Below are 27866 nucleotides of genomic sequence, written 5' to 3'. Positions count from 1 at the left end.
TAGACCTTGGTAAAATAGTTTCCTTGAGGGCAGGGTTTTTTTTTTTTTTTTTAAGGGGAACAGAATACTCTGGGCATATTTCAAAATGGTTACTTTTTCCCTTCCCCTGAGGAAAGCGGGCAGTTTTTCTCTGATCTTCAAGGAGAATCCGAGGGGGCTTCTAAAAGTAAGCTCATGAAAGTGTGGGACCCACCCCCTTTAATTTTTAACTCTCAAGCTTGTGCATAGGGAGCCTCTGGCATGCTAATTTGTGAATTACAGGGTAAGTTTCTTACCCCACCACTGTCTCCTAACAGCTGTTTCTGACCCTTGTAAACTGATTGTGTTCACCTCTCTCCATTTTGGGGAGATAGTAGTTTGCCCTGCGATCTTTTTCCTTATGGATCTAAAAAAAAAAGTTGTCAATTTTCAGTTTGTTTAGCTTATTTCTTATTGTGAGGACAGGAGTGACTGCTTCCAAGCTGAAAGCAGATGTCTCATTGAAATATTTTTCCAGTTTTTTTTTCCTATGTCAAATAATGATGCTACACATATTTTTGTACGTCTCTTGACACACATGCTTTTCTGTTACCTCAGGAGTGAGATACCTGGTCCTAAGCTATGTTCACTGTTAGATCTAGTATATAATGTCAAACACAGTGTACTCCCTCTTACGGCAAATGAGTTCTCATGGCACCACATCCTCACAAACCCTTGGTGCTGACAGTTTTTTTAATCTTGGTATTCTGGAGGATGTGGAGTAGGATCTCATTGTGATTTTAATTCAGATGTACATGATCATTAAGGAAGTTGAACTCACTTTGGTATCTTTTTTTGTAAATTACATATTCAGGTCTTCTACCCATTTTTCTATTAGAGTGTCTTTTTCCTATTGACTTATAGGAGTTATTTACATATTCTGAATGTGAGCCCTTTATCAGTTATATGTGTTATACATATCTGTACTCTTTACTTTCCTCTTCACTCTCTTCATGGTGTCTTTTGATAATCAGGCACATATTCTTAATTTGAATGTAGTTCAATTTATTAAGCTCTTCCTTTATAGCTGTTGCTTCCTGTGATCTGTTTAAGAAATCTTTCCCTAACTAGGGGTACCTGGCTGGCTCTGTTGGAAGACCATGTGACTCTTGACTTCAAGGTCGTGAGTTCAAGCCCCACATTGGGTGTAGAGATTACTTTAAAAAATTTTTAAAAAGGAAGAATTTTTTTAAAGAAATCTTTCCCTAACTCTTGATCATAAGAATAATTTATTAAATATTATTTTTTAACATTCATGCTTAAATGGAATTGATTTTTGTGAATGGTATGTGATAGTTTTAAGATTTGCCTTTGGGGCACCTGGATGGCTCAGCTGATTAAGCGTCCAACTCTTGATTTTGGCTTAGGTCATAATCTCAGGGTTTTGAGGTTGAGCCCCATGTCAGGCTCTGCACCGGCATGGAGCTTTCTCCCTCTCCCTCTACTCCTCTTGCCACCACCCTGCTTGCATACTCTCTCTCTCTCAGATAAATAAATAGATAGATAGATAGATTTGCTTTTCCATATGGCTGTCCAATTAACCTAGCACCATTAATTTTTTAAATGCATTTTTTTCTGTAATCTACAGTACTTTTGTTATAGCTCACAGGTCCCCATAAGAGTTGGTCTGTTTGGGGGCTGTGATCCTTTCTATTGTTCTGTTTTCTAGTCTCGTTTCAATATCATTGCTTTAACTGTTATAACTTTTATTAAGTTTTTGAATTTATAGAATTGTCTTTTCTTATATAGTTCTTCTCTAACAACTTGGCTCTTCTTGGGCCTTTACATCTCATATGCATTTTAAAATCAGATTTTCAATTTCCATTTTCAGAACTGTGCAGGAATTTTGATTAGTTTTGTTTGTTTTTTTTTTTAGATTTTTTAAAAAAGTTTTTTATTTAAGTAATCTATACACCCAATAAGGGGCAGGAACTCAAGACCCTGAGATCAGGAGTCACGTGCTCTTCCAACAAAGCCAGCCAGATGCCCCATATTTAGTGTCAATTTTTAATCTTATTATTTCCACAATGGTCATTTTATCTTTATCTGATTTTTATTATTATGGTGAGGTTTTGTAGGTGATGACAGCAATATTACTAACAGACATCAGGAGCGGTATTTCATGTAATCTTTCAAATGTTTAACATCTCCTGCAAGAAAAAAGACCTTTTAGTTAATGTTTATAACTGGTCATTAAAACACACTTGTTAGCGTAAACAGTCAAGATTGGTGGGTCAGTTCGGCATTTGATGGAAATCTCCAAGTCCTGGGAATGACAGATGGAGTGCTTGACTATTTCTTGACTTCACCTGGTGATGTAAAACAACTACTAGACGATGGCTTTATGTTGCCCAGTGTGTTATGTGTCAATAAGCTGTAAAGTCACCTCCCAGACTTGAATAACAGTTGACATTATTATGTTTAAGAAGATAAGATGACCACAATAATAGTGAATATACCTTTAGGAAAATCTGTTCCCATCTTACAAATTACTAGTATGACAACTACTATAATTTCAGTTCATAAAAAGTATATTATTCTGAGACTAAATACAATTATTCTGAGACTAAAGTATATTATTCTGAGACTAAATAAATTCTACCTGAGTAGGCATGAAGCAGCCCAGACACTCATTTTATCTGTATGTCAATCAGTGTCCAAGGTTGAACTATCCATCAGGCATCTGAGCAGAAGGGCTGCTTCCAAGCATATCTGAATGCTGGTTCATTCCCACATGGACAGGAGGTCAGAATTATCTTTCTTACAGTAAACTGCCTTGTGGCCCAATATCTTGAGGTGCTCCCCTTCATTGTTGGGCAATACAGTACTCTAAAGTGAGAGTTAGGGTTGGGGTGAGCTGCTGTCAGAAAGCTGTACCAGGGCTCTCTGTGAATGACTTTCCTTTTAGGCCCCACATGGCCTGGTTAGGGCCCTTGGTGTTCTTTTCTTTTTCTTCCTGTCTCCTTAGCTAACCTGGAAGAATCTAACACATTAAACTAAGATCTCTTATACTCTCATACTCTAGAATTATACTGAACAAAGTAAACACTCATTAATTCACACTGCTTGTCCCATATTTCTAATTATTCCACTTGGACTAAACTGAAGTTTACTTTGCTCAACAAGATTTGTTATGGCTATCTGAAATTGAAAAGAGAGAGGGCGGGGTGCCTGGGTGCCTCAGTCATTAAGTGTCTGCCTTCGGCTCAGGTTATGATCCTGGGTGCTGGGATCGAGCACCACATTGGGCTTCCTGCTCTGGCAGAAAGCCTGCTTTTCCCTCTCCCACTCCCCCTGCTTGTGTTCCCTCTCTCGCTGTGTCTCTCTGTCAAATAAAGTCTTTCAAAAAAAAAAAAAAAAGGGGGTGGGGCACCAGGCTGGCTCAGTCAGTGGAGCTTCATGGAACTCTTGATCTCAGGGATGTAGATTCCAGCCCTGTATTGTGTGTAGAGATTACATAAATAAATAAATAAATAAATTTATTTTTTAAAAAGAACAGGAATTATTGAATATATTGAAGTGAACAAGTTGTTAATTTAATATGTTCATTTAAAATTATTAAAAAACTTATTACCTGAGGAACTTCAATTAGGATGAATAAATATTGTTAATCTTTGTGTGTTTTCCAACAAATATTAACTGACTACAGAAGCATGGAATCTATCAAATATGACAGTATGTGTATTGACTTAAACAATAAAAATGCAGCCTAAGAAATACCTGGTGTGTTGTTTTGCCACCTACCAAATATATATGTACACACATAGGCCAGTATCTCTTGGAATAAAGATGCAAAAATCTCAACAAAATATTAGCAAACCAAACTGAACAGCCACATTAAAAGGATTATATGCCATGATCAAATGGGATTTTTCCCTGGGATGAGATGAGAGAATGGTTCAACACATACAAATCAATAAATATGATATACCACATTAATAGGAGGAAAGACAAAAATCATGTGATTATCTCAACAGATGCAGAAAAAGCATTTGACAGAATTCAACATTTTTGCATGATAGAAAAACCCTCAAATTGGATATAGAAGAAACATACCTCAACATAATAAAGGCTATATATATTGAAATACACAGCTAACATCTTACTCAATGATGAAAGTTTGAAAGCTTTCCTTCTAAAACCAGGAACAAGAATGCCCACTTTCACCACTCCTTTTCAACATAATACTGGAAGTCCTACTCGGGCAGGAAAAAGAAATGAAAGGCATCCAAATCAGAAAGGAATAAGTAAAATTGTGTTTGTTGATGATATGATCTTTTACATTAAAAAATCCTAAATTCTATAAACCTAACCAAAGAGGCTAAGAATCTATACTCCGAAAACTATAAAGTACTCATGAAAGAAATTGAGGAAGACACAAAGAAATGGAAAAATGTTCCATGCTCCTGGATTGGAAGAATAAATATTGTGAAAATGTCTATGCTACCTAAAGCAATCTACACATTTAATGCAATTCCTATCAAGATACCATCCATTTTTTTCAAAGAAATGAAACAAATTATCCTAAAATTTATATGGAACCAGAAAAGACCTCAAATAGCCAAAGGAATATTGAAAAAGAAAGCCAAAGTTGGTGGCATCACAATTCCGGACTTCAAGCTCTATTACAAAGCTGTCATCATCAAGACAGCATGGTACTGGCACAAAAACAGACACACAGATCAATGGAACAGAATAGAGAGCCCAGAAATAGACCCTCAACTCTATGGTCAACTAATCTTCGACAAAGCAGGAAAGAATGTCCAATGGAAAAAAGACAGCCTCTTCAATAAATGGTGTTGGCAAAATTGGACAGCCACATGCAGAAAAATGAAATTGGACCATTTCCTTACACCACACATGAAAATAGACTCAAAATGGATGAAGGACCTCAATATGAGAAAGTAATCCATCAAAATCCTTGAGGAGAACACAGGCAGCAACCTCTCTGACCTCAGCCGCAGCAAATTCTTCCTAGGAACATCGCCAAAGGCAAGGGAAGCAAGGGCAAAAATGAACTATTGGGATTTTATCAAGATCAAAAGCTTTTTGCCCAGCAAAGGAAACAGTTAACAAAAGCAAAAGACAATTGACAGAATGGGAGAAGATATTGCAAACGACATATCAGATAAAGGGCTAGTGTCCAAAATCTAGAAAGAACTTAGCAAGCTCAACACCCAAAGAACAAATAATCCAATCAAGAAATGGGCAGAAGACGTGAACAGACATTTCTGCAAAGAAGACATCCAGATGGCCAATGGACACATGAAAAAGTGCTCCATATCACTCGGCATCAGGGAAATACAAATCAAAACCACAATGAGATATCACCTCACACCAGTCAGAATGGCTAAAATTAACAAGTCAGGAAATGACAGTTGCTGGCGAGGATGCGGAGAAAGGGGAACCCTCCTACACTGTTGGTGGGAATGCAAGCTGGTGCAACCACTCTGGAAAACAGCATGGAGTTTCCTCAAAATGTTGAAAATAGAACTACCCTATGACCCAGCAATTGCACTACTGGTATTTACCCTAAAGATACAAACGTAGTGATCCAAAGGGGCATGTGCACCTGAATGTTTATAACAGCAATGTCTACAATAGCCAAACTATGGAAAGAACCTAGATGTTGAAAGAACCTAGATGATGAATGTATCCATTCAGATGAATGGATAAAGAAGATGTGGTATATATACACAATGGAATACTATGCAGCCATCAAAAGAAATGAAATCTTGCCATTTGCGACGACGTGGATGGAACTAGAGGGTATCTCGCTTAGCGAAATAAGTCAATCGGAGAAAGAAAACTATCATATGATCTCCCTGATATGAGGAAGTGGAGATGCAACATGGGGGATTAAGGGGGTAGGAGAAGAATAAAAGAAACAAGATGGGATTAGAAGGGAGACAAACCATAAGTGACTCTTAATCTCACAAAACAAACTGAGGGTTGCTGGGGGGAGGGGGGTTGGGAGAAGGGGGGTGGGGTTATGGACATTGGGGAGGGTATGTGCTATGGTGAGTGCTGTGAAGTGTGTAAACCTGGCGATTCACAGACCTGTACCCCTGGGGATAAAAATATATGTTTATTTAAAAAAAAAAGTTTTTAAAGGTCTAAAAAAAAAAATCCTAAATTCTATTTTTAAAAAAGCTAAAACAAATTCAAGAAAGTTTTAAAATACAAAATCAGTATACTAAATCCAGTTGCATTTCTATACACCAACAACAAACTATCTGAAAAAAGAAATAAAGACAACATCTACAATAGCATTGAAGACTCTAAAATACCTGGGGATGAATGTAAACAAGGAAGTGAAAGTTCTATGCATTGAAAACTAGATTTATGAAATTGAAGTCACAGAAAAATGGAAAGATAGCCCATGTTCATGAATCAGAAAAGTTAATATTGTTAAAATGTCTGTACTTCCCAAAGCCATCTAGAGATTCAATGCAAAATCTATCAGAATTGCAATGCCATTTTCCACAGAAGTAGGAAAACGATCTTAAAAGTAGTGTGGAACTGCAAAGGTCCTTGGATAGCCAAAGCAATCCTAAAACAGGCCTAAGCAGAAGACATCACACTTCCCGGTTTCAAATTATATTACAAAGCGATAGTAATCAAGACAGTATGATACTGGCATAAAAACAAACAAATAGACCAATGGAGGAGTGCCTGGGTGGTTCAGTCGGTTAAGCATCTGCCTTCAGCTCATGTCATGATCTCAGGGTCCTGGGATCAAGCCCCATCTCAGGCTCCCAGCTCAGCAGGAAGTCTGCTTCTCCCTCTCCCTCTCCCCCCACCCACCAAATTAATAAGATCTTTGAGGGAAAAAAAAAAAAAGACCGGTGGATCAGAAACAGCCCAGAAATAAACCCTCACATATACAGTCAGCTAATATTTGTCAAGGCAGCCAAGAATACTCAAGAGGAAAAGGATAGTCTCTTCAATAAATGGTGCTGGGACCAACTGGATAACCACTTGGAAAAGAATAAAGTTGGACCCCTGTCTTATACCACTCACAAAAATTAGTTCAAAATGGAGTAATGATTTAACAAGACCTGAAACCATAAAGATCTCAGAAGAACACATAGGAAATAATTTCCTCAACATTGGTCTTGGCCATGATATTTTGTTTATGACACCAAGAGCACAATCAACAACAGCAAAAATGAACAAAATGAACATTATACCAAACCAAAATGCACAGCAAAAGAAATAACAAAATGAAAAGGCAATCCATGGAATGTGAGGAAATATTTGCAAAACACACACACACACACACACACACACACACACACACGGTTAATATCCAACATATATAAAGAACTCATACAACTCAAAAGCAAATATATCCAATTAGAAAATGGGCAGAAAACTTGAATGGACATTTTACCAAATAAGACATACAAATGGCCAACAGATGCTCAACATCACTAATCATCAGGGAAATGCAAATCAAAACCACACTGAGATATCACATCACACCTGTTAGAATAATTATTATGAAAAATACATAAGATAACAAATGCTGGCAAGGGTGTGGAGAAAATGGAACCCCTGTACACTGTAGGTGGGAATTGTGAGTTGACACACCCACTATGGAAAACTGTATGAAGGCTCGTCGAAAAAAATTGAAAACAGAACAATCAGCAATCCCATTTCTGGGTATATATCCAAAGGAAATGAATCCACTCTCTCAAAGAAATAGCCACACCCATGTTAATTGCTGCATTTTTCACAATAGCCAAGACATGGAAACAACCTAAGTGTCCATCAGCAAATAAATGGATAAAGAAAATGTGATACATACGATGAACTAAAATGTGAGATTATTCATATTTATGTATGTATGTATTAGATATGTATGTATTAGAATATTAGTCATAAAGAAGAAGGAAATCCTGCCTTTTGTGGCAACATGGATGGACCTTTAGACCTTGAGGGCATTATGCTAGGTGAGATAAGTCGGGCAGATAACAACTACTGTATGATCTCACTTACGTGTGGAATCTAAAAACATGAACTGGAGAGAGTAGAATGGTGGTTGCCAGGGGCTGAGTGGTGGAGATAACGTTGGTCAGAGTACAAACTTTCAGCTACAAGATGAATAAGTTCTGGGTATCTAATGTACAGCCTAGTGACTATAATTAACAATATCGTATACTTGAAAGTTGCTATGAGTAGAGCTTTAATGTTCTCACCATAAGTACAACAGCAAGAAAGTGGTGAAGTAAAGTGGTGTTCACTAACCATATTGTGGTAAGCAAGTCAAATATATACATCTATCAATCACATTATACACCTTAAATTTACACAATGCTACATGTCTATTTCTCAAACTGAAAATTAATTAGAAGTCACTGTGTAGTCATTAATAAACAATCTGCACAAAGATGTATAGCAGCTTTATTCATAACTCAAAACTCAGAAGAACCAAGATGTACATGAACGGATAAACTGGTGTACATCCAGATAATGGAATATTATGCAGCATTAAGAAGAAATGAGATATTGGGGCACCTGGGTGGCTCAGTGGGTTAAAGCCTCTGCCTTTGGCTCAGGTCATGGTTCCGGAGTCCTGGGATCAAGGTCCGCATCAGGCTCTCTGCTCATCGGGGAGCCAGCTTCCTCCTCTCTGCCTGCCTCTCTGCCTACTTGTGACCTCTGTCAAATAAAGTCTTAAAAAAAAAGAAATATGAGGTATCAAGCCATAAGAGGATAAGGAGGATCCATAAATTCATATTACTAACCATAAATTCATATTACTAAGCGGAAGGCAATCTGAAAAGGGTACATACTGTGTGATTCCAATTATATGATATTCTGGAAAAGGCAAAACTATGGAGACACTAAAAAGATCAGTGGTTCCGAGGAGTTGAAGGGAAGAGGCATGAATAGGCAGATCACAGGGAACTTGTCCAGCAGTGAAACTACCCTGTATGATACTATAATGATGGATACATTCAATCTGTATTTGTCTAAACCCATAAAATATACAATACCAAGAGCGAACCCTAAGGTGAACTATACGCAATGGGTTTATTAATAACAATTGTGAGAGATGTTGGTAATTAGGTTGCTGTGTATGTATGCTGGCAGGGGATGTATAGGAAATTGCTGTACCCTTCTCTCAATTTTGCCTGACCCTAAAACTGCTCTAATAAAATAAAGTTGTTTTTTTTAAGTTGGCCTGCCATAAGATCACAGTTTCAAAGTGTGACAAGAAGAAGTACTCTAATTTGGAAATGAATTGAAGACTAGAACGGAGAAAACAATTATGGTAAAGCAGAAATTTACTTGCTGTTTCTCCAAAACACTTTGATGATCTTTGAAGAGGCCATAGGAGTCCATAGAGGGATGAAACAACTGCCCCTAAATATTCGTACAGAAAAAGAAAGACTCATTTTTTGAAATAAGATTGCTTCGGAATTCAAAACGTTGGTGCACCTGGGTGCTCAGTGGGTTAAAGCCTCTACCTTCGGCTCAGGTCATGATCCCAGGGTCCTGAGATCGAGCACATTGGGCTCTCTGCTCAGCGGGGAGCCTGCTTTCCCTACCCTCTCTCTGCCTGCCTCTCTGACTACTTGTGATCTCTGTCAAATAAAAAATTTAAAAATCTTAAAAAAAAAAAGAATTCAAAACGTCATCAGAAATGGATGGTCCAATTAAACAGGATATTCTGTTTCTTTCTGAATAAAGAAACTTTGGAATCTTTGATTTCATAATTTCAAATTACCTAGTTGTTTAAAAACAATTGTCCCTGTGAAAAGTAGGTTTATCATAACATTCAGTGCGCTCTAAAATGTTAAAAAATAATGAACATTTTGGACATAGACATAATGGACACTTTGGACATAGATAGCATATGATTAGTTTACATATACAAAGACCGGATTGACCAATAGCTGGTCTACCAAAAACAAACAAAACCCCTCCTATTTTGGAGACCTTGAAACTAATCCATACAAGTCAAAACACCTAATAAGTAAAATCCATGCTGAAAGGCTTTAGTTGAGACAATTATTTAGCTTGATATCACATAGGATGACACCAAGAATCACAGTAACTGTGAGCTTGATAAGAGCAGGGAAACAAATCAGTGATAACCTCTTTGACTGAGTTTTATCACTATACAAAACAAAAGGCTATCCTAAAGATTGCAGTCCATTCAGGTAAGTATTACTGGAAAATAAAACTTTATTAAAGAATAAAAATATCCTACTGTGTAATGGGACAGAAAGAAACGTCGTGACTTTTATTAAATATAGAATATTGACTAAGTCCTACTGCATTATGTTCTCCCTTTACAAAGTCTTACAGTTATGCATCAAGAACATGCTACAATTAACCTATAAGATACGAACATCCGATAAGGAGTTTAAAAAGTCGTTCAAACTGCTATATGAGGACAAAAAAGCATGAAAGTGTTGCTATACATTTTTCTCAAGCGATGTTTTCTCGTAGTAGTACGACTTAAATACTACTGATTGCCACTGTTAATGATTCCTATTGTGGTTTTGTTCATACAATAGCATTTCTGTAACAGGAAAGTATCACAGAATACATGTGATTTCAAATAAACACCCATTTTTCATATTTTTATGTTAAAATAACTTTGTGCGTGAGTGTAATCATTACTACTCGACCGCTCTTCTCAGCCGTGTTGGCTCTGTAAGCCCGTCAGCGCCAGTCCTGCCCAGGACCCCGAAGGAGGGGCCTCTCCCGCGGGGAAACCGTCCTGAGACCCCTGCCCCTAACAAGTCCCGCCCCTTCGGCCTGTCCAGGCCTCGCCCCCAGAACCCCAGCGCTTCTATAATTGACCCCGCCTCCGCAGTGTTCAGGCTCCGCCCCTGACAATCCAAACTGGTCTGTGCTGGGGTAGTCCCCGACTAGGGCTCCCCTCTTCCGGTTCAGGTGTCAAGGTGGAGCCCAGCCCGCCTCGCCTCGCCTTTTCCGGTCTCAGTCCGGCGTGGCAGGGCCAGCAGGCAGCTTTAGCCCTTTCAAGACTCTGTCATGGCCGCGCCCTGTCTCTCCTTCCGGCCTCAGCCTGTCATGGCGGCGCCTTGAGTAACAATTTCTAAACCTAACCCCTAACGATTGCCGGCTCTTCCTACCCTCCGGCTGCCATGGCGGCGCCCGGGGCTCACCGGAAGTACAACTTCGGAAGTGAGGCGGTGCTTCTGCCCGGAAGCGAGCGCGGCGCTGGGAAAGATGGCGGCGGCTGCGGCGGCGGTGGTGGGCAACACGGTGCCTTGCGGGGCCCGGCCTTGCGGGGCCCGGCCCGGCGGGCAGCCCAAACACGGGCCGCAGCCGCGCACCCTCCTCGCCGCTGGTCCGGCGCTCATAGCGAGCGGCGACGAGCTGGTCGCAGCCGTGTGGCCGTACCGGCGGCTGGCGCTGCTGCGGCGCCTCACGGTGCTGCCGTTCGCAGGACTGCTCTACCCCGCCTGGCTAGGCGCCGCGGCTGCCGGCTGCTGGGGCTGGGGCAGCAGCTGGGTGCAAATCCCTGAAGCCGCGCTGCTCGTGCTCGCCACCATCTGCCTCGCGCACGCGCTCACCGTCCTCTCGGGGCATTGGTCCGTGCACGCGCACTGCGCGCTCACCTGCACCCCGGTAAGTGAGGGCACGAGCCCGACCCCCGCCTGGGTCGGGCCTTGCGGCGGGTCCGAGTCGCGACGTTCCTGTCGGTCCGCACCCCATCCCGGGCTTCCCGTTTGCTGGGCCTGAGTCCCCAACGGTGCCCTCTGGGTGGCTAAATCCTGGCCCCGCTACTGACTTACTGTGCGACCCTGACACAGGTTACTTCCCTTCCTTGGAATACCTCCCTGGTGTGGTCATTTAGATTCGATAGGGTAATACCTATAAAAAGCTCAGTGTGGGCTCCGGCATGGTCGCTCTTTGGTTTGGCTTGTTAATGCTAGCTGGCTTGTTATTGCTACTATACTAGAGAGTACTAGGTTGTTTTTTCTAGAAATGGTGTGTCCTTATCTTGGTTTTCAAAGTGTGAGGCTAGACCTGCGGGGTGAGTTTCCCTATTTGTGGAGCTTGGTTTGAGAACTCTGTTTTCCATTGCTTAGAGGCTCTTGAAATGCACTTGGATTGCAGCATTTAAGAGTAGCAGGAGCAGTTTGTCAGCAGATGACACCTGCTTGGAGCCTCTTCCTATCTGCCTCCAAGATGATGGTGGTGACAATGAGGACTTCTGTTGGAATACAACAGCCTGGTAGCACTTCTGACCCTTAACCCCAAGATCTGGATAGGGAGAGCTGCCCTGGGTCAGCAGTTACTGTTGGTGACTGCACCACTGCCCTCTGGGCCTGCCTCAGTTGACACTGGCATATTTGGGGCCATCTAGGGACACCAAAGTCCCGCACACCATGTGTGCGGTGCTGAAAAAAGAGGGAAAGGGAAGAACCTGAAGGGCTGCAGAAAGAGACGGAAGGCCCCTGTCTTTGACTCCAAACATGGACTGAATCCTTTCCCTTCTGAGAGAATGGTTTTCCCAACAAGCCTTATCCCAGGGGAGGGGCTCAGACTTACAGGTAGCTTCAGGTCAGCACAATGAAAGACTCCAGTGAGGGACCAGAAAATTCAGGGAAGTTGGAGGGAGCGTGACACCACCCCACACTTCCAACAGTCTTTTGACCTACAGCTAAAAAGCGTGTTAAATTCTTCCAGGGATGGAGGACAAGGAGGAGCTAAATGACCACAGGGTGAGGATGGGCACATCTGGGTTTGCATCAGAGAGCTCAGACAGGGGTGCTTCTCTTTCGGTTTCACTTTCCCCTTGTGTAAAATGAGAACCGTCACACCCACTCGCCTTGCCACTCTGAGAAGCAGCAAAAAACTGCCAAGTGCTTGGTATGGTGGTGGCCCCGTGTAGCACTTTGCCCTTTCTTCCCCCCACGGTGTTACCAGCGTTCGTTAAGTCTTTGTCGTTCTTTTCTGCCCACCCAGAGGCCCGTGGACTCCCCAAGGGGCAGGGCCTTTCTCCTTTCTCCTGAGAGTTACCCTTTGGCACCTTGCGCCGAAAGCACACACACCACAGGGGCTGGTGGCCGGTGCAGCAGCAGTGAGATGGGGGCAGCCCAGGCTTGAGGGCGCGCTACCTGACTCTCATCCAGCGACTCCAGGTCATAGGTGCTGAGGAAACAGCAGTGAACAGACAAAATCCCTTGCCTTCATGGTGCTGGTGGGAGAGGTAGGGCCCGCGCTCAGCTGCTGCTAAAAAGAGGAAAACCTGGGCAGAGCAGAGGAACATTGTGAGGGCCCTTCGTGTGGAGCCTCCTCCCGGGGTAGGGGTGGGGGGGGTCTTCTGAGAAGGTGACATTTGAGCCAAGGCCTGGAGCTGTGTGACCCCATGTTTCAGGCAGAGAAAATGGCTCGTGCCGAGGCTTGAGCCTCCTTGTCCCTCGTCACTTCGGGACATGAAATGAGTACTTGAGAGAGGAGATGCAGAGCAGCAGCAGGCCAGTGGGCTGTGACTGGGCGTGGGCCACGTGGTTTGAGGGTGCAGGTCATGCAGGGGACATTCTTCCTGTTTGAGTTCGGCAGGGCCCCAGGCACTGGGTGCTGTCCGTCACTGAGATTTTATGATAGGGAACCAGACATGTGGTGAGGTTGTGTCATTGTCTCAGCAACAGACTGCAGAGTGGACAGGCCAGCGCCCGGAGCTGGTGTGCTTGCAAACTCCCCAGGGCGGGGGCTGGGTGGGCTGTGGAGCTGGGGGGTGGAAAAGGGCTCAGCTGTAGCTCTTTGCCTCTCATAGGAGTACGACCCCAGCAAAGCAACCTTCGTGAAGGTGGTGCCGACCCCCAACAATGGCTCCACTGAGCTTGTGGCCCTGCACCGGGATGAGGTAGGGACCAGCTGCTCAGCACGGGGCTTGGGTGGCACTCGCAGTCAATGACGGATGGACACCTCCAGGTGCAGGCCTTCTGCCATACACAGCGCCTCCTCCCACAGGGCGAAGACGGACAAGAGGTGCTGTCCTTCGAATTCCAGAAGATCAAGTATTCCTACGACGCCCTGGAGAAGAAACGCTTCCTCCCTGTGGCCTTTCCCGTGGGGAATGCCTTCTCGTACTACCAGAGCAATAGAGGGTTCCAGGAGGACTCAGAGATCCGTGCAGCCGAGAAGAAGTTTGGGAGCAACAAGTGAGTCCCGGTGTCCCCATGCGTGGTGACAGGGCTGGTCCTCTGCCCATGGTCACAGTGTGGACTCCTGGCCAAGCCAGTGGCTCCTTTCCCACTTTTGCCCTACCTCACTCCTGAGTCCTGGTGCCTGGGAAAAGGGGAAATGGGTTGGAGGGGTCCAGAGTACATGCCAGGTGAGGATGACAGCTACCTTTTGAGAAACGTGCTCTAGTCGTGTCTACCCTGGACTTTCCTGCTGACAGGGACCCTGGTGGGCTCTCCAGCAGGAACACATGCGGCTCTTCATGGGAGCCTAGCCCGAGGCCCCAGAGAGACTGTTGATCCTCGTTTTGTAATTATTGTAGGATTTCTCTTTGGTTCTAAATTTTTCTTTTAAGTGTCAGTTATCACCATGCTCCTCATACTCCTCCCAGCACTTTGGGAAGAGTGATAAAAGGAGTTGTCGGTGATCACCATAGCTCTCCTCGGTACCAGGTGTGATGGCAAATGCCCTGTACATGCTCCCTCCCTTTAGTCCACAAAACCACCAGTGCCCACGTGTGACTGGGAGGGGGCAGAGCTGGGCTTCAGAACCCCTTGTTCATCATCAGAGCCCCGGCCCTGCAACCATGATAAGGCCTCCACCTGAAAACCCTCAGAACTTTTAGGGAATTCTTCCCCGACTCAATGTCTTTTTAAAAATTGCAGCTATATTATTATAAGTAACGATGTAATGGGAAGTTTGTTTTTTTTTAAGGATTTTATTTATTTGACAGACAAAGATCACAAGTAGGCAGAGAGGCAGGCAGAGAGAGAGAGCAGGGGAAGCGGGCTCCCCGCCAAGCAGGGAACCTGATGCGGGGCTTGATCCCAAGACCCTGAGATCATGACCTGAGCTGAAGGCAGAGGTTTTAACCCACTGAGCTCATGCAAAGTCACCCAAATAACACACAGTGGGGCCTGGTGGTGGTTTTTTGTTCTTATTACAGCGGTTACTTTTTCTCACACCCCATACCTGGGACATGTCTCTGAGGGCAGGGCGAGGTGGCCTTGGTTGACCTGGTTGGTCCCCTGGCCAGGCTGGGCCACCACACACAGTGCCACAGAACACACCTTTAGGCCCTGCTTCTCAAATCCTGGGACTTTTATGAAGGGAGTTTCAGGAAAATTTTAGCTCTAGAACTCCCCGCTCCGACTCGGGGTGGGGCTCAAGCCTCAGAAGACTCAGCAGTGCCCAGCTGCCGGGCCTTTGTGGCAGCTTCAGGGCTCCCATGCCACAGTCAGGTGCTCCTTCTCTGCCTGCCTTCTTACCCAACCTGATGACAGGTTCTTACACTAGCCCCACTTGGGTGGGCGGCTGCCTGAACAGCCTGTCTGTTGCTGCTTTGGAAGCTTCACCTGGGTTCTGCGGAGGCAGGCTGCCAGCAGTTAGCAAGCTGGCCCCAGCGCTTCGGGGACAAGGAGAGCCGTAATCGAGTAGAATGTGCCTTCTGGCTTCTCATTTCCTGGGGAGGCTTGCAGTGCCCCGGGTGGGGGGTGTCCAGGTAGGGCCTATGAAGCCTCATACCTGAACAGGTTGTGGGGGTCTGGTCTCTTGTAGGGCTGAGATGGTGGTGCCTGACTTCTCGGAGTTGTTCAAAGAGAGAGCCACAGCACCCTTCTTTGTGTTCCAGGTAAAGCAGCAGCTTGGAGCCTCTTCCACCCCTTTCTTCCTCTTCCTTGGGGCTTTCACAGCCCAAGTAGTCTCCGTCTCCAGCCCTGAAATTCTCTCTGTGTCCTCATGGGTCTGAGCCCCCGGGTGGAACGGCCCTTGGTGTGCCTTCCCAGCCTCCACAGGTGTCTCCGTGTGCTCCCGTGGATGGCTGGGCGGGGGTGTAGACACAGAGGCTGTGTCCTGCAGGTGTTTTGCGTGGGGCTCTGGTGTCTGGACGAGTATTGGTACTACAGTGTCTTCACGCTTTCCATGCTGGTGGCCTTCGAGGCCTCCCTGGTGCAGCAGCAGATGCGCAACATGTCAGAGATCCGGAAGATGGGCAACAAGCCCCACCTAATCCAGGTGTGGCCGGAGGGGAGGGGACACCTGTCAGTCTTGGGGTGGCCCCAGCGCGAGGGAGGCACCTGCATCATGCGCACTGTGGGACCCAGAGCTGACGGGCCCTCACCTCTGCCCAGGTCTACCGGAGCCGGAAGTGGAGGCCCATCGCCAGCGATGAGATTGTCCCCGGAGACATTGTCTCCATCGGTGAGGCGCACTTCTGGTCTGTCCCGGTGGGAGCCCTTTCTCTCAGCTCCTCACGCCGACTTTCCTATCCCTTCCCGTAGGTCGCTCCCCACAGGAGAACCTAGTGCCGTGTGACGTGCTGCTGCTGCGGGGCCGCTGCATCGTGGACGAAGCCATGCTTACCGGGGAGTCAGTGCCACAGATGAAGGTGTGGGGTGGGGCACGGGGGTCCAGTCTACCCAGGTGTGCCATTGGCCCGTTGGTACGGGAGGCAGAGGGCTGGTTGCTGGGCCACCATCCTGCCCAGGCATGGATAGAGGAGGGACGGAGCCCTGACCTACGAGGCTAGAAGAGGAGGAGAAGCAGTCAGTGGAAGCCGCCAGATTTCCTGGTGGTCTTGCCCCCTGGAGGAGGGAGAGCTGGGTGAGAAGAGGGAAGGAGGTGAGAGAGGCTGAGATCGTCAGGGCTTGTCCAGGGGAGGGACCAGAGACGTTGGACTGAGGTGGGCTGAGGGAAGCCAGGAGCGCAGAGATTCTCAGGCCAATTGCCAGATCACGAGGAGTTGATACTACACGTGCAGGTGGAGAGAAGACAAGGCGGGCTACCCGCTCAGATATGCTGCATTAGGCCAGGAGCCCTGCGAGGGTCAGAGTGACTCTTGCGAGATTGGGGCCAGAGAAGGGGGCTATGGCGGGAGCACCCTCACCATCCTCTCTTTCCTCCTTAGGAGCCCATCGAAGACCTTAACCCTGACCGAGTGTTGGACCTGCAGGCTGACTCCCGGCTCCACGTCATCTTTGGGGGCACCAAGGTGGTGCAGCACATCCCCCCGCAGAAGGCCACCACAGGCCTGAAGCGTAGGTGCCTTGGGGGGTCTGGGGTGTCCTGGCCCCACCACCCCCATCCCCAGCCACCCCATCTGCTTGGCTGTGAGGGAGTAGGGATGTACAGACACACATGATGCTGGTCTTGTTTGTCCCTGCAGCTGTCGACAACGGGTGTGTGGCCTACGTTCTCAGGACCGGATTCAACACATCCCAGGTGTGGACCCTTGTCTGGCTCTGGGGAGGGTTGGCCCCAGGGTGGGTGGCAGACTGTTGAGATGGTGGCTCTTTCAGACCCCAGAACATCCCTGCCACAGACTTATTCTGACACCAGGTACCAGCCTGGGGCCAGGGTGCGGACATGAGCCCTGCACACAGGCTCACTGTCCTCTGCTGGGGTTCTAGTGCGGAGCACACACAGCAGACAGGCTATTGCCATACACACTGGGGTCATGGTCAGAGTCACGCCCGTAAACTCTTCACTAAAGTGTGATGCGGGCTGCCTCGTAGAGGTGATTGGCTAGACCTCTTTCCGGAAGACTCAGTCCCCTATCTCAGCCACTTTTTTCCCTGACCCCCAATTTCGGGCCACTGGTCTCTATAGCCTTTAGGTGAGCGGCAGCCACCAACCTAGTCGTGTGGTCCCCTGTGTCATGGCCGTAGGACTGAACAGGTGGGCCCAGGGCAGGCACTCCCCATCAGCAGAGGGAGAATCTGGCCCTGGTGCTCTCGGGTGCAGGCGGCCAACCCCTGCCAGGAAAGGCCTCTAATCCTCTTGCTTTCTAGGGCAAGCTGCTGCGCACCATCCTCTTCGGAGTCAAGAGGGTGACTGCAAACAACCTGGAGACCTTCATTTTCATCCTCTTCCTCCTGGTCTTTGCCATTGCAGCAGCTGCCTACGTGTGGATTGAAGGTAGGTGCTGGGGCCCCTCCCCTGTTGGTGGGCCTCACCCTCACGGCCCAAAGGCTGGCAGGCCCTGTCTCTGCAGGCACCAAGGACCCCAGCCGGAACCGCTACAAGCTGTTTCTGGAATGCACGCTGATCCTCACCTCGGTCGTGCCCCCTGAGCTGCCCATCGAGTTGTCTCTGGCTGTCAACACTTCCCTCATTGCCCTGGCCAAGCTGTGTGAGTGCCTGGGATGGGGCTGGGGTGCTGAGTGGGCTGGGGCCTGGCAGAACCCCTGACCCTGGCTCCCCACTTCCAGACATGTACTGCACGGAGCCTTTCCGGATCCCATTCGCTGGCAAGGTAGAGGTGTGCTGCTTCGACAAGACAGGGACCCTGACTAGCGACAGCCTGGTCGTCCGTGGGGTGGCTGGGCTCAGGTGAGTATGGGTGGCCTTGGCCTCTTGCCTAGCAGGTGGCTTTCTGGAATCTTAAGGGACAGAGAGCTCCTGCTTGGAGCTCTCACCGTGTACACAGAAGTCTGATTGGAGGTGAGGGGCTCCCCTATATTCCTCAGTGTGACAGCAGTGTGGTGGCTCGGCTCCATCCCAGGCAGCCATATGATCTCTAGGACATCCATGAGATGGGCACAGGTGTCACGAGGACCAAGACTGTGCATCTCTCTCAGCCCCTGCAATGACTGGCATAGAGTGGGGGCCCATCCCTCATCCTGGCCTGCAATTCCCAGGGGTCGCTCTGCTCCGTAACCAGCTGTTCCCTCTCTTTACAGAGACGGGAAAGAGGTCACTCCTGTGTCTAACATCCCTGTAGAAACGCACCGTGCTCTGGCCTCATGCCACTCCCTCATGCAGCTGGACGATGGCACCCTTGTGGGTGACCCACTCGAGAAGGCTATGCTGACAGCCGTGGACTGGACTCTGACCAAAGGTGAGGGGCTGGAGCTTCGGGCCCAGCTGGGATGAACGGCCAGCCATAATACCCCCGGGAAGACGTACTGCACCCCTCAGAGACACCCATGTGTCCAACACAGGGGCAGGCAGGCCCACAATTCTGACGGTCCCTTAGGTGGGTGGGCACAGGCTCACGTCTGACCTGAGACAGTCCACCTCTTGGGAGTAGAACCTGCCCCACCCTACCAGAAGCCATGGGCAGGGTCCTTTGGGAACAGGTCTCTCCTTCCTGGAACGAGGAGCATCCCCCACATCTCCCCACACCCTGTAGGGTCTGGGTCTGGGGGTCCGGGCGGGGGGAAGTGAGGGGTGGAAAGGGAAGGCGGGGGCTTGGCTGCTTCTTTGGAGCGAAGGCCCTCAGGATTCGTACTTATTTGTTTCCAGATGAGAAAGTATTCCCCCGAAGTATTAAAACTCAGGGGCTGAAAATTCACCAGCGCTTTCATTTTGCCAGTGCCCTAAAGCGAATGTCCGTGCTCGCCTCCTATGAGAAGCTAGGCTCCACTGATCTCTGCTACATCGCGGCTGTGAAGGGGGCCCCCGAAACCCTGCACTCCATGGTGAGCCAGCGCCGGCCCCGGGGGAAGGGGGGCGCGGGGCGGTCGGTGACATCCCCTGCGTTCCCTGCAGTTCGCCCAGTGCCCACCTGACTACCACCACATCCACACGGAGATTTCCCGGGAAGGAGCCCGAGTCCTGGCGCTGGGGTACAAGGAGCTGGGGCACCTCACCCATCAGCAGGTAAGGGCCCAGGCTTCCTACCTGTTGGCCCCTTGTCCATGCAGCCTTCTGTTTCCTGCAGCCTCACCATGAGCAGGCAGGATTCTGTCTTCCTCCTTCTGGTCCTCTACCTTGGCAGGCCCTGAGTGGCACTCAGCCCCGCGTCCCTTCTCTGCTACGTGCCCTGCCCCTTATGGGGCCCCATCCCATCCTGGCTCTTAAGGCCACTCCCTGCAGAGCACAGTCGGACCCCACCTCCATCCAGCCTCTTACCCCACACCCTTGGGTCCTCACACCTCCCCAGGGATCATCAGGAGGCACCTTGGATTCCTTTCTCCAGCCCGGTCTGTCCCTGCCCTGCCCAGCCACCCCGTTACCACATGGTAGTGGGGTGGCTCCAGCTCTGTCACACCCCATGTCCTGTCAGTTATCAGCCCTCCTCCCACCTCCGCCATCAGTACTGCTTTCTCTACTTCTCCCTTACCTCTCATCCAGTCCACTTCTACCTGATGGCTGAGATATCCTTCCAGAATGCACAACAGGTTGTGGCTCAGTGCCCTGCCCTCAGAACCAGCCTGCTCGGGGCCACTCCCTGAGCTGGTCTGCCCCATTTCCCTGTTTTCATTTCTTGTGGCAGTTAATGTTCTGATTTCTGTGACTTTCTTTATTATACATCTTTTCTGGTAGAAGGCAAGCTCTGTGAGGGCAAGAGTTTGGGGTTTTTGGTATGAGATTCCAGGTGAGCATGTGCTCAGTGAAAAATAAAAAAGGGTTTGACTTTACTGTCTTGAAAGCTGAGTTACACAGGCTTGTGCCCTGCTGTTGCGCACAGCAGGGAGTAAAGGCCCTGTGGTGGGGGGACGACGCAGCACTGCTGAGGCCCCGTAGGTCCAGGGTGCCTGGCGTCCTCCCCACTTCTCACCTAACCCTCAGATGTTCCTCCTGTAAGGATGGCCCTGTCCTGACCTCCCCCCACCGCAGCTCAGAAGTGGAGCAAAGATGGGTCATGAGGGTACCCCTGTGTCCCTACACAGGCCCGGGAGATCAAACGGGAGGCCCTGGAGTGCAACCTCAAGTTCGTCGGCTTCATCGTGGTCTCCTGCCCGCTCAAGGCTGACTCTAAGGCTGTGATCCGTGAGATCCAAAATGCATCCCACCGGGTACAGCTGCTGGACCCCTCCCCACTGGGCCCCAAGGGTGTGTGGGCAGGGGTGGGTCTTGGCTCCTTCTTCCAGAGAGGATGATATGGTAGCAGAGGACAGTTCCTCCCTCAGTGGGGCAGGTCTCAGTAGCAAGGGTGTCTTTCTTGAATTTTGGCCAAGCGCCATCATGACTCCGGTGCTGATGCTGTCCCGCATCTGAGGATGCTTTGGGACCTCGCCTGTGCCCACCCTTCTCAAGTTGCTTCCTTGGCCCCCAGCATCCCTGGGAGGTGAGGGCGATTCCCCCACTGCACCCCATCCCAGAGAGGAAGCGCTGGGCCGGGACAGGGAATGTGGAGGCAACTCGAGGACAGGCCACATCCATCTGTCCTGTGGTTTCTGTTTTCTAGTTTGGGACTCAGGATACAGTTTAGGCTGTGGGAGTTGAGTGAGCAGTGTTAGAGGTGGTGACATGAGTAGCCCCCACCTGGCCCTCAGCCATCACAGCCCATCTTCCGTCCCCAGGCTCTCCATGAAAAAGCTGGAGCATCCTTCCCCCACTTCCTGGGGCAGCTTCCAAGCCAAGAGGGTCCACGGCAACGGCTGATTCTTAGACTATATTACAAAGAAATGCTGTGGGTGTTCTTAGTCACATATACATGTATCCATTTGCATAAAACGCTACCAGGTTGGGGTGGATTGTGGCCCCTGGAAGGCCATTCTGCATCGGAGCCAACACCTCTTTCTGTGGCTCTCTTCAGGGGGACCTCAGCCACCAGGTCTCCAGTCTGGAGCTCTGACCTGCTGGGCCCTGCCCCCATTGAGCCTCGGTCCTCTCCGCAGGTGGTCATGATCACCGGTGATAACCCGCTCACTGCCTGCCACGTGGCCCAGGAGCTGCACTTCATTGAAAAGGCACAGACACTGATTCTGCAGCCTCCCACAGAGAAAGGTGAGGTACCGTGGGGCTATAGGCTGGGGGGAGCCTGAACCCAAGAACAGCTCCTGTCTGGTGGCCCGCCGGCATCTCAGGCCGGAGCGAGAACACCCATTGTCATCCGGAACCTGTGACCCCAGCCTGTGGAACACAGCCACGCCTTGTCAGCTCGCTCGGGCCCAGGGCCCGAGGAGCTCCACACCTGCGTGCCCAGCAGGGTGTGGGCCATCACTGGGTTTGGCATCAGGGACGACTGACGACCGGAGTGCTCGGTTGTCATCAGACCAGGCCGTGTTTCCTATCCACGCCTGCTGTGGGCCTGGCATGCTGCCTGTGCGAGGTGAGGGCTCCCCTCCTTAGCACAGGGATGCTGGCACTCTTGCTCGGCATGGCCAGACCCCAGGCAGAGGGCTTGGTATGTGTGACTGTGTTGATCTCTCTGCCCTTACCATCCCTGTATCACGGAGGAGGAAACGGAACAGGTGTGCTCTTGGGGCCCCCACTTTATAGACAGGGAGATAGAAGTAAACTCACCCTACCTTGGTCACTCAAGTGACACTGTGACTAAGGATTTGAACCCAGATGTCCCAACCCCAGAGCTCACGGCTCTGGTCACTCCTGAGTACTCAAACTGGCTGCAAATGGTGGCCCAGAGTAGAGCCAACTGAGGGGCAAAGCCAGCCCCAGCACCTCCCAACTGGTGGAGTGTGGAGTCTGTCAGACGCTGATGGATGGTGCCTGGCTGGAGAGCCACACAGACTGCAGGTCAGAGGAGGGTGCTAGCTTCTGGAACGATGCCAGGTTCTAGAATTTTCCAGCCCTTCTAGTCTGCACTGTTGGTCCCAGATCTCTCTCATCTCTGTCTCGGCTCCAGGCACTAAACTCTTGCAGAGCCTGGAGATTGTAGGCAGGTGGCCCAGAGGTGTTTACCAGGACCACCGATTGGCAGGTGAAGCTGCTCAGTAAAACGGCCACAGCAGAAGCCAGGTGGAGATTGGTTTCCCTCCTGGGCAAGACTGCCTGGATGAGCCACATAGTGCCGGAAGGCGTCCCTCAGCCCTGCTGCTTTAAGCTCAGCGTCCGTCCATCTAGAAAGAGGAAGTGGCTGGCAAGCAGGGTCTGGCCCCAAGGAAGTGACTCAGGGGGCCCTGGCCCCGGAGGAGCAGGGTTTCAGGCAGGCCCCAGGCTCAGGGGTGCCTTACCCCTGAGGTTAGGCTGTCTGGGTTTGAATCTGACCATCATGTGGTCTCAGGCCAGTGGCCTAGGCTCTGGGTTCTCGAATCCTTTATCGCAGAAGGTTCTGTGAACGTCCGGGGCTCCTGGGGTCTAGGGTGCAGGTGTGGACAGGGATTGCTAGGGCTAAAGAGGGGTGAGGGCCAAGAGGGTACTTCAGAGAGATGAGACTGGGGCGGCTTAGGTGGGGTCCACGTGAGGGGGACTTGCTGAACCCCTCTCTCTGACTCTGGGCTCTGGCCCTGCAGGCCGACCCTGCGAGTGGCGCTCCATCGATGGCAGTGTCGTGCTGCCCCTGGCCAAGGGCTCCCCAAAGGCGCTGGCCCTGGAGCATGCGCTGTGCCTCACGGGCGATGGCCTGGCCCACTTGCAGACCGAGGATCCCCAGCAGCTGCTTTGCCTCATCCCCCACGTGCAGGTGTTCGCCCGTGTGGCCCCCAAGCAGAAGGTGTGTACAGAGGAGGCAGTGGGGGAGGCAGGCAGTGCCCTGGGGACGGCGCACAGCCCTCACTCAGCCTGTCTCTGCGCACGTAGGAGTTCGTCATCACCAGCCTGAAGGAGCTGGGCTACGTGACCCTCATGTGTGGCGACGGCACCAATGACGTGGGTGCCCTGAAGCACGCTGATGTGGGTGAGTCCCACGAGCTGATGGACTGTCCCTTCCATCACTGTTCTGCCCACGCGGGCTTGGTGTCAGAGATGCGTCACCGAGGGAGTTCTTTGAGGAGGAAGTGAGGGCACAGGGCAGGCGCCAGTGGGACTGGGGATCTGAGGAGCTGTAGGCCTGGAAGGGACACCGGTATCTGAGCAGCAGTGCAGGGGTATGGGCGTGGCGGACACCTGGGCTTCTGGGAGCATCGGGAGCCAGCAAGGCTCCAGGGGCAGACACAGCTGGGTTCAGGCCTCCTGGCCTTGTGTGGGGACCAGTTGGGGGGCTGAGGCCAGAGACCAGGGAGAGCTGGGACAAGTGAGGATGCACAAATGGGAGCTGAGGCTTTGCCAGTCCTCCATAGCCTTGGTTCACTGTCAACAGAATGAGGTCAGCAGGTTGGTATTTACAGACCAACCTGACCGTATGTGGTGGCTCAGTCTGTTAAGCATCCAGCTCTTGACGGTGGCTCAGGTCATGATCTCGGGATTGTGAGATCGAGGCCCGTGTCAGGCTCCAGGCTTGGGATGGAGCCTGCTTGAGATTCTTTCTCCCTCTGCCCCTCCCCTCCCTACACCCCTCACCCCCACCCCTGTTCACATGCACACTCTTGTGGGGACACACACACACACACGCACACTCTTTTCCTCTTAAAAAAAAAAAAAAAAAAGAAATCTGCCTGATGTACTTAATAGCGTTTTCCAAATTCTTAACTGGTTTATTAATTGACAAATACGTCCTAGAATATGATCCTTGGCAGTAGACCATGGAAATCAGCGTGCATGTGCGTGTGTGAGAGAGAGAGAGAGAGAGCGTGAGCGCGCGCACAAGCAGGGGGAGCGGCAAGCAGAGGGAGGAGAAGCAGACACCCTGGTGAGCAAGGAGCCCAGTACAGGGCTCAATCCCAGGACCCTGAGATCATGACCTGAGCCGAAAACAGAGGCTTACCCCACTGAGCCATCCAGACGGCCCTGGAAATCAGTTGGGTGTATTTGGGTTTTGCTTTCCAAATGCAGAAAGTAAGGTAGATGCTCTCTGAGGCACTCTGTGGGGAGATCAGCTGCGATGGGGAGGTTTGGCTCCTGTGAGCAGACATCTCACTCAGCACAGGGCCAGCAAGCCTGGGGTGACAGGCCCCTCTAGGTCCAGACACACTCACATACCTCCCCAGGTGTGGCGCTCCTTGCCAACGCCCCTGAGCGAGTTGTTGAGCGGCGCCGACGGCCCCGAGACAGTCCTGTCCTCAGCAGCAGCGGCGGCCGGGCCCCCTCCAGGGCAGCCAAGCAGAGGTCAGGGCTCCCGCCCCCCGAGGAGCAGTTGGCCTCTCAGCGGGTGAGTCACAGGAGGTGGGGGTTACTGGCCCCCTTTGGTGGCCAGGTCTCACCCCCGCTGCCTGTGCCACAGGACCGCCTGAGCCAGGTGCTGCGGGAACTCGAGGATGAGAGCACGCCCATCGTGAAGCTGGGGGATGCCAGCATCGCTGCCCCTTTCACCTCCAAACTCTCCTCTATCCAGTGCAGTGAGTCCCCCCACCCCGGTCCCTCCCCTAGGCCCATCCTGATGCGCCCCCACGCCCACACCTTCCTCCCCTCCCGTGCCCCCGCTGCAGTCTGCCACGTGATCAAGCAGGGCCGCTGCACACTGGTGACCACGCTGCAGATGTTCAAGATCCTGGCACTCAATGCCCTCATCTTGGCCTATAGCCAGAGTGTTCTCTACCTGGAGGGCGTCAAGTTCAGTGACTTCCAGGCCACGCTGCAGGGGCTGCTGCTGGCCGGCTGCTTCCTCTTCATCTCCCGCTCCAAGGTGGGCTGAGGCACAGGCAAAGCAGGGGTTCCCTCCCCAGACCAAGAATACCCTCTGCCTCTTTGGGCCGGCTAGGGAAGACGGTTAAAGGCACCACCACGTGTCACCCGTTTGTCTTCCCAGCCGTCCTCAGGGTGGGAATTATAATCCTGCATGTTACAGATGGGGATCAGGGGACAGGCCAGGTGCACTCCGAAGCTCCCCAGAATGACACGACTTGGCCCCCAGCACTGTCCATCCACCAGCTGGGGCCTCAGGTGGGCTACACAGAGCCTACAGGCAGATAGGACAGATGGGGAGATGATTATCAAGACCACTCAGAAAGCATTCAGTGTCAGTGGAAATACAAAGTGGGTCACAGGCTACAGGGGACAGCCTCGGGATCATTCAGGGGAGCCTTTGTGATGCCCGAAGAGCTAGGTAAATTTCTAGGAAGGAGGCAGAAAGGGCATAGATAGGTGTGGGCTGATGCAAGAAGCATGCAGGGGCTGGAAGAGGTGGGAGGTGGGTTGTGTCAACCATGAACACCCACTGGGTCCCAGGGAGGGCTTTGGTTTGTTCTAGAACAAGGGGAGGGGGGTGGATTTTAAGCATCCTGTGGCTGCTATGTGGAGTGTAGGTCTTCAGTGAGGGTGTGGTGGGATCCCGGCTAAGGGGCTGGGGAACCAGCAGGGCGCTGGGGTCTGGTGCTGACTTGTAACCTCCAGGATTTGGTGACTGCTCTCTACATGAGTCTGGCTAGGAGGCTGGGAGTGGCAGGTGGGTAGGCCTAGGGTGAGCCTGGACCCTGAGCCGCCCCCACCCTGCCACTGCAGCCCCTCAAGACTCTCTCCCGAGAGCGGCCTCTGCCCAACATCTTCAACCTGTACACTGTCCTCACGGTCGTGCTCCAGTTCTGTGTGCACTTCCTGAGTCTTGTCTACCTGTACAGCGAGGCCCAGGCCCGGAGTCCTGAGAAGTGAGTGCTGTCCTGGCCCGGGGCTTGGGGTGGGGCAGGGTGCTCCTAGGGGTGGCAGTGTCCCGATGGTGGTGGGTACAGGAAGGTGAGCACGCAGATGTGGCCTGACCGGAGGGGTCGGCCAGGCTGAGACCTGGCTTTGTGCAGGGATAGTGCGGGTCAAGAGAGTGACCCTGTCCCCTCTGTGTCGCTGCAGGCAGGAGCAGTTTGTGGACCTGTACAAGGAGTTTGAACCGAGCCTGGTCAACAGCACCGTGTACATCATGGCTATGGCCATGCAGATGGCCACCTTTGCCATCAACTACAAAGTGAGGCTCCGCCCCTGGCGAGTTCGCCCTGCCCACTTTTGGGTGCCTATAGCACATGACTGTCCATCTGTCTTTCCCCACAGGGTCCACCGTTCATGGAGAGCCTGCCGGAGAACAGGCCCCTAGTGTGGAGCCTGGCCGTGTCGCTCCTGGCAATCGTGGGCCTGCTGCTTGGCTCCTCGCCTGACTTCAACAGTCAGTTTGGCCTCGTGGACATCCCCGTGGAGGTGAGTGGCCCCGTGGGTGTGGCCCCAGGGCTCAACCTGGGCCTGTCCTCGGGCACCCAGCTCACTCGTGCTCTTTACCCTGCAGTTCAAGCTGGTCATCGCCCAGGTCCTGCTTCTGGACTTCTGCCTGGCGCTCCTGGCCGACCGTGTCCTGCAGTTCTTCCTGGGGACCCCGAAGCTGAAAGTGCCTTCCTGAGATGGCAGTGCTGGCACTTGCTGCCTGTGTTAGTGCCGCCGGGCAGGAGCCCCAAGAGGGAACACTGCCCCCATGGAGAGGTGGGCCCAGCCTTGCCACCAGGACCGACCAGAGCTGGGACCGCCCCACAGCCACCTGAAGGCCTGGCTGGCAGAATCAGCCCTGAGCCAGCCCCTTTGGTAAATAAAGCCGCATCCACCATTTTAAGAAGCCCTGCCTCCACCTGTGTCTGCACTACTGGAGGGGTTGCGGTCCTGGCCCCCTCCCTGGGAGCCACGAGGTCATTAACAACAACCCCTGCCATCCGGATATTCAGTGCTTAGATGGGCTGAGCTCCAACCCCAGAGGGTTGTGGTATTTCCTAATTTGACAAGCGCCTCCCTTCGTCTGTGGTGTTTCAGCTTCACCTTCTCTTCTCTTAGGCACTGGTGGAAAGTTTTAGGATCAGTGGCATTTTCTTCTCTTCAGTAATATGTGAAATAACAGCACTCCTTCCTCTCACGTGTCGAGAGGAAGTTCAGTTCAAATTGTTGCAGATGCTACTACCTCTGGTCACGCTTGCCCCGAGGGCGCCATTCATCATCTGTCAGCCCAGCTTTGCAGCCCGGCTCCGCCCTTGTACCGACACCAT

At 50.6% G+C, this 27866-nt stretch overlaps 1 protein-coding gene across 2 annotated transcripts; it reads left to right on the top strand.

Moving 5' to 3' along the window:
- Positions 1 to 11222: 11222 nt before the first annotated feature.
- ATP13A1 (ATPase 13A1) lies at positions 11223 to 27445 on the top strand. Of its 2 annotated transcripts, XM_032867802.1 has the most exons (26): positions 11223 to 11634; positions 13790 to 13879; positions 13987 to 14177; positions 15757 to 15829; positions 16057 to 16212; positions 16329 to 16398; positions 16479 to 16585; positions 17105 to 17234; positions 17363 to 17418; positions 17988 to 18114; positions 18191 to 18328; positions 18408 to 18528; positions 18879 to 19036; positions 19444 to 19619; positions 19690 to 19800; positions 20814 to 20939; positions 21765 to 21873; positions 23340 to 23539; positions 23626 to 23722; positions 24912 to 25072; positions 25145 to 25259; positions 25350 to 25546; positions 26362 to 26504; positions 26701 to 26812; positions 26896 to 27039; positions 27125 to 27445. In XM_032867802.1, exons 1-26 carry the CDS (start codon positions 11233 to 11235, stop codon positions 27233 to 27235), a joined length of 3621 nt encoding a protein of 1206 aa, XP_032723693.1. In that variant the 5' UTR covers positions 11223 to 11232; the 3' UTR covers positions 27236 to 27445. The 2 variants fall into 2 exon arrangements, with proteins under 2 accessions (XP_032723693.1, XP_032723694.1); XM_032867803.1 differs by lacking the exons at positions 26362 to 26504; positions 26701 to 26812; positions 26896 to 27039; positions 27125 to 27445 and adding an exon at positions 25709 to 26319.
- Positions 27446 to 27866: the final 421 nt, after the last annotated feature.

The sequence above is a fragment of the Lontra canadensis genome, unplaced genomic scaffold, assembly GCF_010015895.1.
Source record: "Lontra canadensis isolate GAN:19392208 unplaced genomic scaffold, GSC_riverotter_1.0 scaffold35, whole genome shotgun sequence".
Classification (NCBI taxonomy): Eukaryota; Metazoa; Chordata; class Mammalia; order Carnivora; family Mustelidae; genus Lontra; species Lontra canadensis.
The sequence above is the reverse complement of the archived record's forward strand: the minus strand, read 5'-3'. Positions and strand labels throughout refer to the sequence as shown.

Bases quoted from the DNA above. Each gene is read 5' to 3' on its own strand.
- ATP13A1 (XM_032867802.1), top strand. From the start codon at position 11,233: ATGGCGGCGGCTGCGGCGGCGGTGGTGGGCAACACGGTGCCTTGCGGG. The intron at 11,635-13,789 runs GTAAGTGAGGGC...TGCCTCTCATAG, and splicing joins GCGCGCTCACCTGCACCCCG to GAGTACGACCCCAGCAAAGC. The intron at 16,399-16,478 runs GTGAGGCGCACT...CCCTTCCCGTAG, and splicing joins CGGAGACATTGTCTCCATCG to GTCGCTCCCCACAGGAGAAC.